Source organism: Colobus angolensis, unplaced genomic scaffold, assembly GCF_000951035.1.
Source record: "Colobus angolensis palliatus isolate OR3802 unplaced genomic scaffold, Cang.pa_1.0 Scaffold372, whole genome shotgun sequence".
NCBI lineage: Eukaryota > Metazoa > Chordata > Mammalia > Primates > Cercopithecidae > Colobus > Colobus angolensis.
The window spans coordinates 970,942-985,907 of record NW_012117066.1 but is presented as its reverse complement, the minus strand read 5'-3'; the positions used below and the strand labels follow the sequence as shown (position 1 = coordinate 985,907).

Here is a 14,966-nt window from a genome sequence, read left to right as displayed (position 1 = left end):
TCGATTCAAAGAGATCCAAATTCAGATACATCATAATAAAAGTGTCCATGTCCAAAGACAAAGAGAGAATATTTGAAAGCAGCAAAAGAAAAGCAACTCATCTTGTACAAACTATCTTCAATAAGATTAACAGCTGATTTATTATCAGAAGCCACTGGGTTTCCTATTACAAATTTGATATGTAAATTTTTTTAAAAACAGAAACCACTGGGGCTAGATGGGAGCAGGATGGCGCTTGAAGCTCTGAAAGAGAAAAAGACTGCCAATCAGGAATTCTGTATCCAGCAAAACTATCCTTCAAAATGATGGTGAAATTAAGATATTCCCAGTTAAATCAATCCTGAGCAATTTATTACTAGCAAACCTGCCCCACCAGAAGTACTAATGGGAGTTCTTGTGGTTGAAATGAAAGTACACTACACAGTAACTAATGCATATGAAGAAATAAAGACTGTCATTATTGCCAACTATAGGAAGACAGTATATAAATACATTTTTTATGCTCCTTTTTTCTTCTTATCTAATTTTGAAAGATAATTTGCATAAAGCAATAATTATAATTCTTCCTTGATGGACATACAATTTTAAAGACATAATTTTTAGGACAATAACAGTATAAAGGAGTAGGGAGGGAATGGAGCTATGTGGGAGGAAAGTTTTTTTTATGTACTATTGAAATTAACTTGTTTTAAATCCAGACTAGATTCTGTAAGTTCAGATGTTAATTATAATTCCCTTGGCAACCATTAAGAAAAGAACTAAAAAGTGCTATAGTAACAGAAATAATAAGAAAATTAAAATAGTGTACTAGGAAACATCTTATTTATTTATTTGTTTATTTAGAGATGGAGTCTTGCTCTGTCGCCCAGGCTGGAGTGCCGTGCTTGGCTCATCGCAACCTCCACCTCCCAGGTTCAAGCAATTCTTTTGCCTTAGCCTCCCAAGTAGCTGGGACTACAGGCACACACCACCACACCCAGCTAATTTTCATATTTTTAGTAGTGATGGGGTTTCACCATGTTGGCCAGGCTGGACTTGAATACCTGACCTCAAGTGATCTGCCCACCTTGGCCTCCCGAAGTGCTGGGATTACAGGTGTGAGCCACCATGCCTGACTGAAAACATCTATTTAATAAAAAGGAAAGCAGTAATGAGTAATAGAGAAACAAAAATGTCTTAATATGTGAAAATTAAACAGCATACTTCCAAATAACCAATGGGTTGAAGAAGAAATCACAAGATTAGAAAATACTTTGAGATGAGTGGAGGCAAAAACAATACACCAAAACTGACGGGATTCAGCTAAAGCAGTTCTAGGAGGGAAGTTTATATCTTTAAATACCTACATTTAAAAAAGAAGAAAGATCTCAAATCAATAAGCTAATACTCTACCTTAAGAATCTGGAAAAAAAAAAATAAAGCACATGGAAGGAAGGATGTAACAAAGAGTAGATCTGAAATAAACGAAGTAGAGAAAACAGTACAGAAAACAAAACCGTGCTGGTTTTCTAAAAAGATAAATGAAATTGACAGACCTTGAGCTACACTTGACCAAGAAATAGAGAAGACCTCAATTTACTAATTTCAGTAATGAAAGGGGGAGCAATTTTATTGAGTTTATGGAAGTCAAAAAGGATTCTAACAGTATGAATGGTTATATGGCAACAAGTTAGAACCTAGTTGAAATGGACAAATTCTTGGATACAACCAATACTTACTCCAGAAGAAACAGAAAATTTGAATAGGCCCGTAACAAAAAAATAGAATTTGTAATAACATCCTACAAAGAAAAGCCAAGGACAAGGGAATTCACCGATGAATTCTTCCAAATATTTAAAGAAGAATTAACACTAATCCTTCATAAGCTCTTCCAAAAAACAGAATATGAGGGAATATTTTTCATACCATTTTGTGAGGCAGTATTACCTGGATAGCGCATATATGTATATATATATATATGCAAAAATCCTTAACAAAATTCTAACAAATGGAATCTAGCAACAGATAAAAAGTGTTATACACCATGACTTATTGGAGTTTACCCAGGAATGCAAGGTTGTTCAACTTATGAAAATGAATCAATGTAATAAACCACATTAATAGAATAAAAGATAAAAATCACATCATCACCGTCAGAGACAGAAAAAAGCATTTGACACAAGCCAACACATTCCTACAAAGATACTGAACAAATTGGAAATATAGGGGAAGTTTCTCAACCTGATAAGGGAATCTATAAGATAACCAAAACTTACATCATATTTAATGGTGAAAGACTGAATGTTTTCCTTTTCCCCTAAGATCGAGAATAAGACAAGATACCCGTTTTCACCTCTTCTGGTTAACATTGTCCTGGAGGTTCTGACCAGGGCAGTTAGGCCAGAAAATGAAATAATTTGAAAGGAAGAAATTATTTAGGTTACAGGTGATGTGATACTGTGTATAGAATATCTAAGGAATCTATAAAAAAACATAAAGCCAATAAGTGAGGTCAGCAAGGTTGTAAGGCACGAGATCAATATGCAAAAATAAGTTGTATTTCTATAGTGTAGCAATGAACAACCTAAAAACAAAATTAAATTGGTGCTCATTTACAGGAACACCAATAACAAAATAGTTATGATTAAATTTAACAAAAAGAGTTGCAAGACTTGTACACTGAAGACCACAAAACACCTTTGAACAAACCTGAAGAATACCTGAATAAATGGAGGGTATCCTGTGTTTATGCATTTGAAGACTTAATATGGTTAAGATGGCACCATGGCCCAACAAATCTACTGATTTGATGCAGTTTGATGCAGTCCCTGTCAAAACCTCCACTGCCTTTTCGTAGAAATTAACAACCTGATCATAAAATTGATACGGAAAGGGATCTGGAAATGCAAGAACAAATTTGGAGGACTTGAACTTCCCAATATGTATTAGGCAATGGATTCTTCCATATAACAACAAAAAGACAAAGGACAAAAATGGATAAATTGTACTTCATCAAATTGTAAACTTTTGTGCTTCAAAGGACATTATCAAGAAAGTGAAATTACAGTCTGCAGAATAGTAGAAAATATTTGTAAATCATATATTTGATGAAGAACTGGCATCTAGAATATATAGAGAGCTCTTATTACCCAATAACAAAAAAGAAACCAATCTAATGTGGGCAATGGATCTGAAAAGACACATGCAAATGGCCAGTAAACACACTAAAAGATGCTCAGTATCATTTGTCATCAGGAAAGTGCAAATGAAATCAATAATGAGATAACCATCACAACTACTCAGATGGCTATAATAAAAGGTAATATCAAATTTTAGTGAGGATATGGAAAAATTAGAAGTCTTGTATACTACTGATGGAAATGTAAAATGATGTAGCCACTCTGTAAAATGTTTTGGCAGTTCCTCAGAAAGTTAGATATAGAATTATATTTGACCCACCAATTCTGCTCCTAGGTATATACTTAGAAGAACAAACTAAACAAAATGTGTAGACAGATATTCTTCACAACATCTTTCTAATAGCCAACAAGTAGAGACAACCCAAATGTTCCATCAACTGATGAATGGATGAACAAAATGTGGTATATCTATACATGGAATGTTTTTTTTTTTTTGAGATGGAGTCTCACTCTGTCGCCCGGGCTGGAGTGCAGTGGCTGAATCTCAGCTCACTGCAAGCTCCGCCTCCTGGGTTTACGCCATTCTCCTGCCTCCGCCTCCTGAGTAGCTGGGACTACAGGCGCCCACCACCTCGCCCGGCTAGTTTTTTTGTATTTTTTAGTAGAGACGGGGTTTCACCAGGTTAGCCAGGATGGTCTTGATCTCCTGACCTCGTGATCCGCCCGTCTCGGCCTCCCAAAGTGCTGGGATTATAGGCTTGAGCCACCGCGCCCGGCCATGGAATGTTATTTGTCCATAAAAGAAATGAAATACTGGTACATGCCACAATATGAATGAACCTTGAAAGCATTAAGATATATATATATATATTTGTGTGTGTGTGTGTATATAGATATACACATGTATATGTATATATACATATGTGCTGCATATATGTATATACTAATACATATGCTACACGCATATGCTACATGTATATGATACATATACACATACACACACACACATATATATATATTTTTTGAGATGGAGTCTCACTCTGTCGCCCAGGCTGGAGTGCAGTGGTGCCGTCTTGGCTCACTGTAACCTTCACCTCCCAGGTTCAAGCAATTCTCTTGCCTCAACCTCCCTAGTAGCTGGGACTACAGTCACTCATCACCATGCCTGGCTATTTTTATATTTTTAGTAGAGATGAGGTTTCACTGTGTTGGCCAGAGTTTTTTTTTTTTTTTAAGAGCCGGGTTTAGCTGTGTTGCATATGTTGGAATGCAGTGGTGCTATCACAGTTCACTGTAGCCTCAAACTCCTGGGCTCATGTACCTTCCTGCTTCAGCGTCTCAAGACTCTGGAACTACAGCACATGCCACCATGCCTGGCCTTTTTTTAAGTTTGTTTTTAGACTTGGGGTCTTGCTGTATTACCCAGGGTGGTCTTGAACTCCTGGCCTTAAGTGATCCTCCCTGCTCAGCCTCCCAAGTGTCTGGGATTACAGGTGCATGCCGCCATGCCTGTTTCTCATTATGATATATCAAAGAAGTACAATTTCCATATTTGTAATATGGAGTCATATAATACTGTATATTACAAAATGGAATATTGTATGATTCTATTTATGTGAATTGTCCAGAATAAGCAAATCTGTAGAAACAGAACTTAGATTTGTGTTTGCCTAGGGCTAGAGGGTCAGGTATGGAGCTAAGAGACGGGGAGAGCGATAGAGAGTATGGGTGGCTTTTTGTATGATCAAAATGTTCTAAAATTGATTGTGGTAATGTTTATGTAGCTTCATGCATTATACTAAAAGCATTTAATTGTATACTTTAAATCAATGAATTGTTTAGTAGGTGAATTGTATTTCAGTAAAACTGTTACGAACATACAAAAAAGAATATTCTAAAGTGCTTTTATTCGTAATAGCTTCCAAATGTTCATCAGTGGAAGAATGGATGACCAAATTGTGATATACTCCTACCATGTAACATTATTCAGCAATGAAAAGAAACAAACCACTGACAGAATGAATGAGTCACAAAAAATCCTGAGCAAAAACTACATATGAAAGAATATATGCTGTGTTATTTCTTTGGTTTAAGAACAGACAAAATGGCCGGGCCCAGTGGCTCATGCCTGTAATCCCAGCACTTTGGGAGGCCAAGGTGGGTGGATCACCTGAGGTCAGGAGTTCAAGACCAGCCTGACCAACATGGAGAAACCCTGACTCTACTAAAAATACAAAAAATTAGCCGGGCTTGATGGCACATGCCTGTAATCCCAGCTACTTGGGAGGCTGAGGCAGGAGAATCACTTGAACCCAGGAGGTGGAGATTGTGGTGAGCTGAGATCACACCGTTGCACTCCAGCCTGGGCAACAAGAGCGAAACTCCGTCTCAAAAAAAAAAAAAAAAAGTAATAAATTGTGATAAATCAGAACTTGATTACTTCTGGTGGGATCGGGGCAAGGGTAGTACTGATAGGAACGGAGATAAAATAACTTGGGGATTGTGATAGAAGTGTTCTCTATCTTGATTCAGGATTTTGTGGCTGTAAATGTTTGTTTAAATTCATCAAACTGAGTACTTAAGAAAAGTGTATTTTATGTTTGTGAAATACAGCTTTAAAAAAATGGCCTTAAGGCCTTTGAGTTGACATTACAGAAACTTTTATAGGGCCAAAGATATTGTGAGGTCTGAATGATACTTTGGAGCTGGGATTGAGCCACTGTTACATAGTCCAAGTCCTTCAAACCTTCAAAGTTATGGAACTTTTCTGTCACTAAAAAAATTGTTGAAAAATGCTGGTCCTGCGTAAGAAAAAACGAGGAACCTTAACAATCAGTGTTAGGCCTTAGATAAGGTTATAAAGAAGTTAGCTTTAAAAAAATCAATGCCCTACATCTGCACCATATGTGAGTATGGGGTCTGAATTTATACTTTGTGTTTGGTGCATAATGTCAAACTAAGAAATTATCATCAAAACCAGTCTAGCAACTAGCATAAGCAAATACTAAATAAATCTCTTTTAAGAGTTGATGATGAGTAGGCTGGGCGCGATGGCTCATCCCAGCACTTTGGGAGGTCGAGAGAGGCAGGTCACGAGGCCAGGAGATTGAGACCATCCTGCTCAACGTGATAAAACCGCATCTCCACTAAAAATACAAAAATTAGCTGAGCATGATGGCACACCCATGTAGTCCCAGCTACTCCGGAAGCTGGGTCAGGAGAATCGCTTGAACCTGGGACATGGAGGTTGCAGTGAGCCGAGAGTGCGCCACTGCACTCCAGCTTGGCGACAGAGTGAGACTCCGTCTCAAAAAAAAAAAAAAAAAAAGTTGATGAGACTCCTCAGAAAATAATCCCCACTGAGAATATAAACCATCCTAGGAAACCAAACTACCTTGGCAGGGGTTTGGTACATAAAACAAACAAGGAATATCACTTTAAGATTTAGAAATTATATCACAGTCTGGAAAATAATGTTCAAAATTGTAAAAAGGTATAGAAAGCAGAATGAAAGAACAGGAGAGAGGTTAAAGAAACTAATCTAGGCATGGTGGTGAGACAAAGCAGTCACAAATACAAAAATACCCATATTTAAATGGCATTGTCACCATTTATTAGATGAAATAGAAAATAGAGTTTGGTGGTTGTAGTAATGTTGACTGATTTTTTTAAAACTCGACATAATAATTTAGTGTATTTTAATACCTTGCGCTCTTACACAGAATACTTTAACACATAATATTCCTGAATTATTTTTGACTAGCAGATTATCAGATTAGCTGTTGAAAGGCGTGATTGTTTAGTGGTAACTTCTTCAATTTACAATTTGAATGGATTCTGACTAGAACTCACTGAGTGTTTTTTCCTCAACTGGTCCCCGTCAGCTGACTGCCAAACCAAGTGCAGTGGAGTCTGAGGCCTAAGCTTGCTTTCTCCAAGCAATCCATCAAGGGGGATTACTGGTAATAATGAGAATAGAGTATTTTTATCGAGGTGTCTTTTGAGTAAGAAATGATGTTAAGCTCGATTATACTTCTCTTTTTAAAACATTCAACCTTTGTACCTATTGACTTTTTGTATTGTACAAATAATATAGTATTTTATTAGTTTAGATACTTTTTATTATGAAAAATATTTCAAGTTCACTTTATTTTTTAAAAGCCTGTTTCTGTGTATAGTATTATATGATTTATGGTATTAGATTCCCTCTGCATTGCTATATATGGCTGCCTATTCTTTGCATATATAAATTCAATTTAGGGAATTAGAACGAGACTAAAATATGCCCTACAAACCTTTTTGAATCAGTATGAGACTGTTTAACTTTTAAACTAATTCTACTGAGATTTTTCCAAAGATTGTTCTCTTGTATCTCATTCCTAATTATACAGCAAAATGCAGTAATAGAACTTCAGTTTATTTTAATGTGTTACTTAATTTGCCTCTATGTTATTATGCACTTTGTCTTCTAAAAGCAAACTTACTTAAATTTGAACACTATACCCTAACTCCAGAGGTGATCTCTGAATAAATGATACACAACCACCATCTTAAAGCCTGGAAACTCTTTATTGCTAATATTTATGGCACTCATCTCCCATTCACTTTATTGCTTAAGTACTCACTTTAAATAACACTGATCTGGGGCTTTGGTCTTTACTTGAATGTGCTCTCTTCTTTTTTTCACTGGTAGCTGATTTTTATCCTACTTTCCTAAGAAGTGATAATGAGGTACAGATTCTTCAGCTTTGTTTTCAAATTTGTAATTACAGAAGTGCTGCTGGGCTTTCCTGCTCTGTGGTGCTTTTCTTCATATTTTCATTGTTGACACACTTGTTGGAATTCCTACAAGTGGGGTTAATTGCAGGATTTGTGAAAGAATTGTTTAGCTTTCAGTAAATTATTTTGGGTATATTTCTCTTTGGGGTTCCATCAGTGTTGCCAACTATATGTTAATTATGTTTGAGACCTGATGAAAATGAGTCTATTTTTAAAAAATAAATCTTACAAATTGCGTTTGAATTTTTGCTTGTATTGAGAAATTTTTAATATGGTGTTAACTAACAGTTCTTTGAGTACTGAAAAAGACACTGAATATCTGAAAAAGGCCTTTATTTTTTCCTATTATTTTTAAGCATTTTCCTCAAAATAATTGGACATTCACATATAACCTCTATTATTTGATACATTTTTATACACCCTTAAATAGTTGGCAGCATTGTCCTTGATTCTCTGTTGGTTTGGGCTTATATAATGTCTTTTTCTTTTCTCCATTTTTTTTTTTTTTTTTTTTTGCTTCCTAAGGACATGATGATACAGCGCCATGTGCAATTTTGAAAAGTATGGATAGTTTTAGCTTTCTCCAACACCCAGTCCACCAGAGGAGCTTAGAGATTCTGCAGAGATGCAAGGAAGAGAAGTACAGTAAGGCTACAAATCCTGATAAACTGTTATCACATATCCATTTGGAAATGGAAACCAGGAGCATCCTACACCAGAGTGGGATATAGATTCCACGGGCAGCATGGCCTCCATAAACCTCTGAGCAGACTTTGAATATTTCTGTTGAGTCTTTAGTGCTTTCTTTTGAAAATACTGATAAACTTTTTTTAACTGTGGTGACTTTTCTGTTTGCCTGTGATCATTGGATTGTTAATTATACTTGGTTACAGTCACTGGATTGGTTTCTGTTTGTCTTTCAAGTAGCCAAGTGATGGATAGGAATCAACAATGTTTCTTTCCTGCTCATAAAAAAAAAAAAAAATTGAGGTCTAATTGAAGTAAAAAGCTGAATGCAAAGAGAACAATTTGGTAAGTTTTGATGTATGCAGGCACCCATGAAATTATCTCCAGAATCAAGATAATGAATATGTTCAGCATTCCCAAAAAGTTTTCTCATACCTCTTTCTAAATCTGGCTGATTTTTGTGTTTGCTTATGCTTGAATTTCACCATTAGCAAATGTTATTTTTGTGTATCATTGGTAAATCCACTTAGTTTGATTGCAGTGCTTCAACCAGCCTTTCCTATGTCTGGTTTAGAGCAAAGCCACTGCATGAATGTTTTCACTTGAGGAAGAATAACAGAATCATGGTGCATGTTCTTTTGTTTGCTTTTTTTATAAAATTGGTGTAAAAAGATGCCCTTGGTCTCCATTTCCTTTCTTGCTCTTTACTTGTTGTACTCATTCTGCATGAAAATTGATTCTTTTGCCAGTTGTAAGATTAGTTACTATTATTGAGGCACTGCTATTGTGAGAATAAGTGGATCCTTCAAAATACTCAAAGACAACTCAGCAATTTGCATATAATGGACCTACATAATCTGTTCTGAGCTTTTAATAAATTACCACTGATTTAGTTTGCTAATTTCACAGTTTTCTGGTTGAAATCACATGAAATTTTACTATCCAGTTGTCAGTGGGAGGAGAATATAAGTAGAATTCCTAAGAGCAAATGTTGTGGATTCTTTTTCAGTTCCTATTACTGTCTTGGTTTAGAAAAAAAAGGTGTGTAATGTATTTTGAAAAACAGTATTTAAAGTATTTTCTCATTTTAAGAACAACAAAGGTAAGTGTTTCATTTTAAAAAGACATCCTTAATATTATTCTTAATTGTTACTATTGTTTCTGAGAGGAATGTAACAAATCTTCATTCCAGTTATTCATCTTCCTGTTCTGTCTTTTAATCCATGGAACATTATTTAAAATAGTCTGTAAATCATTTTGGGGAGCTGAAATTAATTTCTCTTAATTCTGTAAATAGTTGCAAATGGTTTATTTGCTTTGTTTTTTCATGACTGAGCCTGACAACCCCAGACCTGATTGTATGCCAGCTACATATGGATCTTGACTAGGAAGGCACCAGTTTCAGCATAGGCCACATGAAGAAATTGTGCGTCTATGTGTGTTTACTTGCAAATTTCTACTTTTGTGAGCGTTGGAGCTCTTCCATTATTTTATGTAATTTATTCTATTTTCCACTATAGTATTAGCAATATACTAATTATAAAAAGGTATCACATTATAAATTTTATTATATGTAAAATTGTAAATTCAAGTTTTGGAAATTGTTCTTAAGAAAATGGGACTACCAGCTTTAGGTAGTGGTGAATTGGTGAGGTGAATGAATCCTCCCACAAGTAGCAGTGATAAAACCTGGAAAAAAATTTTTAAAATAACCGAGTATTTGAAAGTACTGGAAAAAGACCAAAAGTAGGCAGAAAGTAGGGAAAAGTTTATTCTTTAAAGGTAGTAAAGCAGTGGGTAAGAATTGTGAATTTGTAGCTTTTTATACAAGGGGTTTCCTAACTTGCGTGGTTTCAGAGATAGAAAACAACCACCACCACCATACTGGCTTATTATGTTAGAAGACTTTCAGAGCAGCTTGGAGTTTAGGAGGGAAATCCTGGGACTGAGAGAGCTGCTAAAGGGCTAAAACCCAAATTAAAGTATGAACACTGCACCAATCCCTGGCTGACTGCTGTGAGTATGCAGGGAAGACCCCAGGAACCGTATTAAAAAAAAAAAAAAGTGGAAACCAAATAAAAGATAATCCTTGAAAGACATAACTATAATAGCTGAGATTTGCAACTTTGCTGCTTTTTAGAAAAACTGAGGAAATTTTCTGCTTGTGCTTAGCTTGTGTGGGAAAAACTGAAGTCTTTCTGCCTTAATTGGAGTCCCATAGGAAATGAGAGATTAAAGGGGTTGAAAATTATTTGAAGACAGTGGCAGAAAACATCCCTTATTTGGTTAAAAAAAAAAAACCCAACATAGTGAAACCCTGTCTCTACTAAAAATACAAAATTTAGCCAGGCGTGGTGGTGCACGCCTGTAATTCCAGCCTCCTCATGTGGCTGAGGCACAAGAATTGCTTGAACCTGGGAGGCAGAGGTTGCAGTGAGCTGAGATCACACCCCTGCACTCCAGCCTAGGCAACAGAGCGAGACTCTGTCTCAAAACAAACAAATACTAGCTTACAGATCCAGGAAGATCAGTGACCACAAAGCTGGGTAAATACGAAGGAAAACTACACCTAGGCACATTATAGATTAAAATATTAAAGGTAAAGAGAAAATCTTGAAAGCAGCCTGGAAAATATGTACATATTAAATACAGGGGAATAATGAGATGATTAACACCTGATTTCTCAGTAAAAATAATGGAGGCCAAAAGGTGTCAAAAAATCATGTTTAATGTGTCATGTCCCCCACCTCCCCCCAAAAAATTTGAGCCAGAATTTCTGTATTTGCAGTTTGGGTCCAGACAAGTTAACTGATAGAAGAAAAATTAACAATCTTCAGAAGAACCTAACAGTATCCACTGTTGCTGTGATGTGTTATCCACAGTGTCCTGTTATCATGTAGCAAAAGTATCCTTCAAAAGTGAAGGTGAAATACATTTTCACACTAATGGAGTCTGAGAATTTGTCACCATATGTATTATATGGGAAATGATAATAGAAATTCTTCATGCTCAAGGGAAATCATCACAGGATCGTAACTTGGGTCTATAGTAGGGGTTGGCAAAATTTTTCTGCGAAGAGCAGACAGTGAATATTTTAGGCTTTGTAGGCCAGTATGGTTTCTGTTGCAGCTACTCAACTCTTCTGTGAAGGGAGCCATAGACAATACATAAATAAATGAGTATAGCTGTGTTCCAATAAAGCATTATTACGGACATTGATACTTAAATTTCGAACAATTTTCACATGGTACAAAAATGTTCTTCTTTTTCTCCTCAGTTAAAAACTGTATAAGCCATCCGTAGGTCATACAAAAACAGACAGTGGGTTTGGTTTAGGCCATGGACTCTAGTTTGCTGATACATGCATGAATTACTGGAAGGAATAAAGAAGGCACAACTAATAAATGTGTATAAAAATATAAATGACTACACATATTTTCTTGCCTTCTCTTAATTAAAAAAAGACTGTTTAAAGTAAAAAATCTGACGTTATTTTGATGGTTTAAAATAGGTCCACAAATTGATACTCCCCCCTTCATAAGGCATGTGCTGTACTTAGTGACTTGCTTCCAAGAAATGGAATGTGGCAGAAGTGACAGTGTGTGACCTTCAATATTAAGACATAAAGATATTGTGGCCTTTCCTCCTTCTCTTTGTTTCTGGTGCTCCCGCCTTCTCCTCCAAAGTGGCTCTTCTCTGAAATTTCTCAGGAAGGAAATTAGAGGAGTAAGAAGAAATTGAAGTTTTGGGGAGCATGAGCTACAGCCCACTTCCAGAAATGACAGGAGCCGTAGAAAGAAGGAATCAGATGGCAGAAGGAGAACGGGTAGAGAAGAAGAATCTGACTTTAATTTGAACCCATTCTTTTGGCCTTCAGTCCCGTTTGGGATGATTGAGAATATAATATGCATCAGCAAGATGAAGGATCAGCAATTGTCAGGGAAGGGCTGAGGGCTTACTCCACCTCGTTACCCTCACCTTGCTGACAGTGCCTACTTTAATGTCCCTAACCTCAAGCATCAGTATGGTCATTCAGATCATTGAAAATTTAATGGATTATCTGATCAAAATGGAATGAAATGCAAATCAATAACAGATATATCTGAGAAACCTTCAAATATTTGAAAAATAAAATGTATATGTAACTAATGAGTTGAAAAAATTTCATAAGGGTCAGTTGAAAAAATTTCGTAAGGATAACTTGGAAGTTTTTTGATCTGAAAGATAATGGAAACACAACATATTACAACGTATGGAATACAAATAAAGAAGTACTTAGGAGAAAACTTACAACTTTAAATTCTTAAATTAGAAAAGTAAGGTAAAATAATCAGTGATTTAGGCTTTCACCTTAAGCTAGGAAGAAAAGAGCATATTAGACTCCAAATAAATAGAAGGAAGTAAATAAAACTTTTTTTTTTTTTTTTTTCTGAGACAGAGTCCGGCTCTGTTGCTCAGGCTGGAGTGCAGTGGCACCACCTTGACTCACTGCAACCTCTGCGTCCCAGGTTCAAGTGATTCTCATGCCTCAGCCTCCCAAGCAGCTTGGGCTACAGGTGCATGCCACTGTTTTGCTTTGTTTTGTTTCGTATTTTAGAGATAGGAGCTCGTTTTGTCATGCAGGCTGGAGTGCAATGGCACAATCATGGCTTGTTGCAGCCTTGACCTCCTCGGCTCAAGTGATCTTCCCACCCCAGTCTCTCAAGTAGCTGGGTCTACAGGTGCATGCCACCATGCCCTGCTAATTTTTAAATTTTTGTTTGTGGAAATGGAGTCTCACTATGTTGTCCAGGTTGGTCTCAAACTCCTGGCTTCAAGCAATCCTCCTGCCTTGGCCTCCCAAAGTACTAGGATTACAGATGTGAGCCACTACATCTGACCTAAAGCTGGTTTTTTGAAAAGAACAATGAAGCTGATAAATTTATAGCCCAGCATGGTGCAGTAGAACTTTCTGCGATGTGGAAATGTTCTCCAGCTACACTGTCAGTACTGTAGCTACTAGCCACATGTGGCTGTTAAGCACCGAACTGTGTCTGGTGCAGCTGAAACTGAAGTTCTCGTTTTGTTTAATGAGTTCATATAGCCACATATAGCTAGTGGCTACTGTATTGGACAGAGCAGTTATAGCTATTCTGATCTAGAAAAGTAAGAGAAGACACAAAGCTATTACCTAGAATGAAAGAGTGGCCACAATTATAATTTCTACAGAAATCAGAAGTTTGACAAAGAGATTGAACATTTATAGCAATCAGTTCAACTGACATGAATGGAAAAATTCCTTGAATGTCAACAGTTATTAAAATCAACCCAAGAAAATACAGAAAATATGAATAGTACGATATCTTTTTACAATATTGAATTCTTAACTAAAATTTTCCCCCCACACAAAGTTCAGGCCCAGATAGGCTCATTAGTAATTTTATTTAAGAAATGACTATTCTACCAGTTCTCTTCAACTCTTTCGAAAAACAGAGGAGAAGGGAACACTGTCCAAATCATTTCATGAGGCCAGTGTTATTATTCTGTTAGCAAAACATCTGTCTTAAAAAACTACAGACCAATATAACTTCATGATGGTGGATATAAAAATAATCATAGCTGGCTGAATTCAGCAGTATATTAAAGATAATACATGAAGACCACATGGAATTTATTCCAGGGATGAGAAACGTTGGTTTGACCATGTTAACCATATAAAAAGAAAGCCACATATGATCGTCTCAGTAGATGGAGGAAAAGTTTGTCTTAACACCACACTCATTCTATTTTAAAACTTTAGTCACCTAGGAATAGAGACCAACTTCCTCTACTTTATGAAGAACATGCATGAAAATCCTACAGCAAACTTCATACTTAATAGTGAAAGATTGAATACTTTTTTTTCCCTAACATTAAGAACAAGGCAAGGACATTTTTTGCCACTCAGATTTGACATTTACTAAAGGTCGCAGGTGGTGCAATAGGCAACAAAAAGAAATTGTACATAGATTGAAAACAAATAGCAAATTCATTGGAAAAGTGCTCTTAAAACTAAAAAGTGAGTTTAACATTTTTACAGGATACCAAGTAATTATAGAAAATTGTAATACCCTAGCCATGAGCACTTAGAAAATGATTTACAAATTCCATTTACTGTACATCTATGGCGGCCAGCCTCCTAGATGTCACAAGCTTTTATAGTCTTCTCCTGTATTTTACAAGAGTTAGTCTATGTGACAGAAAGCACATGGCAAAAATGATGGTATGTCACTTTTAAGATTGCTGTAAAAGACTGCAATTTCCTTCTGGAGTACTGCTTCACTTGCTAGCCTTCTCTGAAATCGCTGTCCCTTGGAGAAACAAGATGTTATTTGTGAGTAGCCAAACCTCAGTATGAACTGA

At 36.2% G+C, this 14,966-nt stretch overlaps 1 protein-coding gene across 1 annotated transcript in view; it reads left to right on the top strand.

The window, feature by feature from the left end:
* MYO9A (myosin IXA) overlaps positions 1 to 14,966 on the top strand; it is a 260,868-nt gene that overhangs the window by 112,565 nt on the left and 133,337 nt on the right. Inside the window, exon 15 of the mRNA XM_011953817.1 lies at positions 8,424 to 8,543. Within this exon, the coding sequence (XP_011809207.1) occupies positions 8,424 to 8,543 (120 nt within the window). The remainder of the gene's footprint in view (positions 1 to 8,423; positions 8,544 to 14,966) is intronic.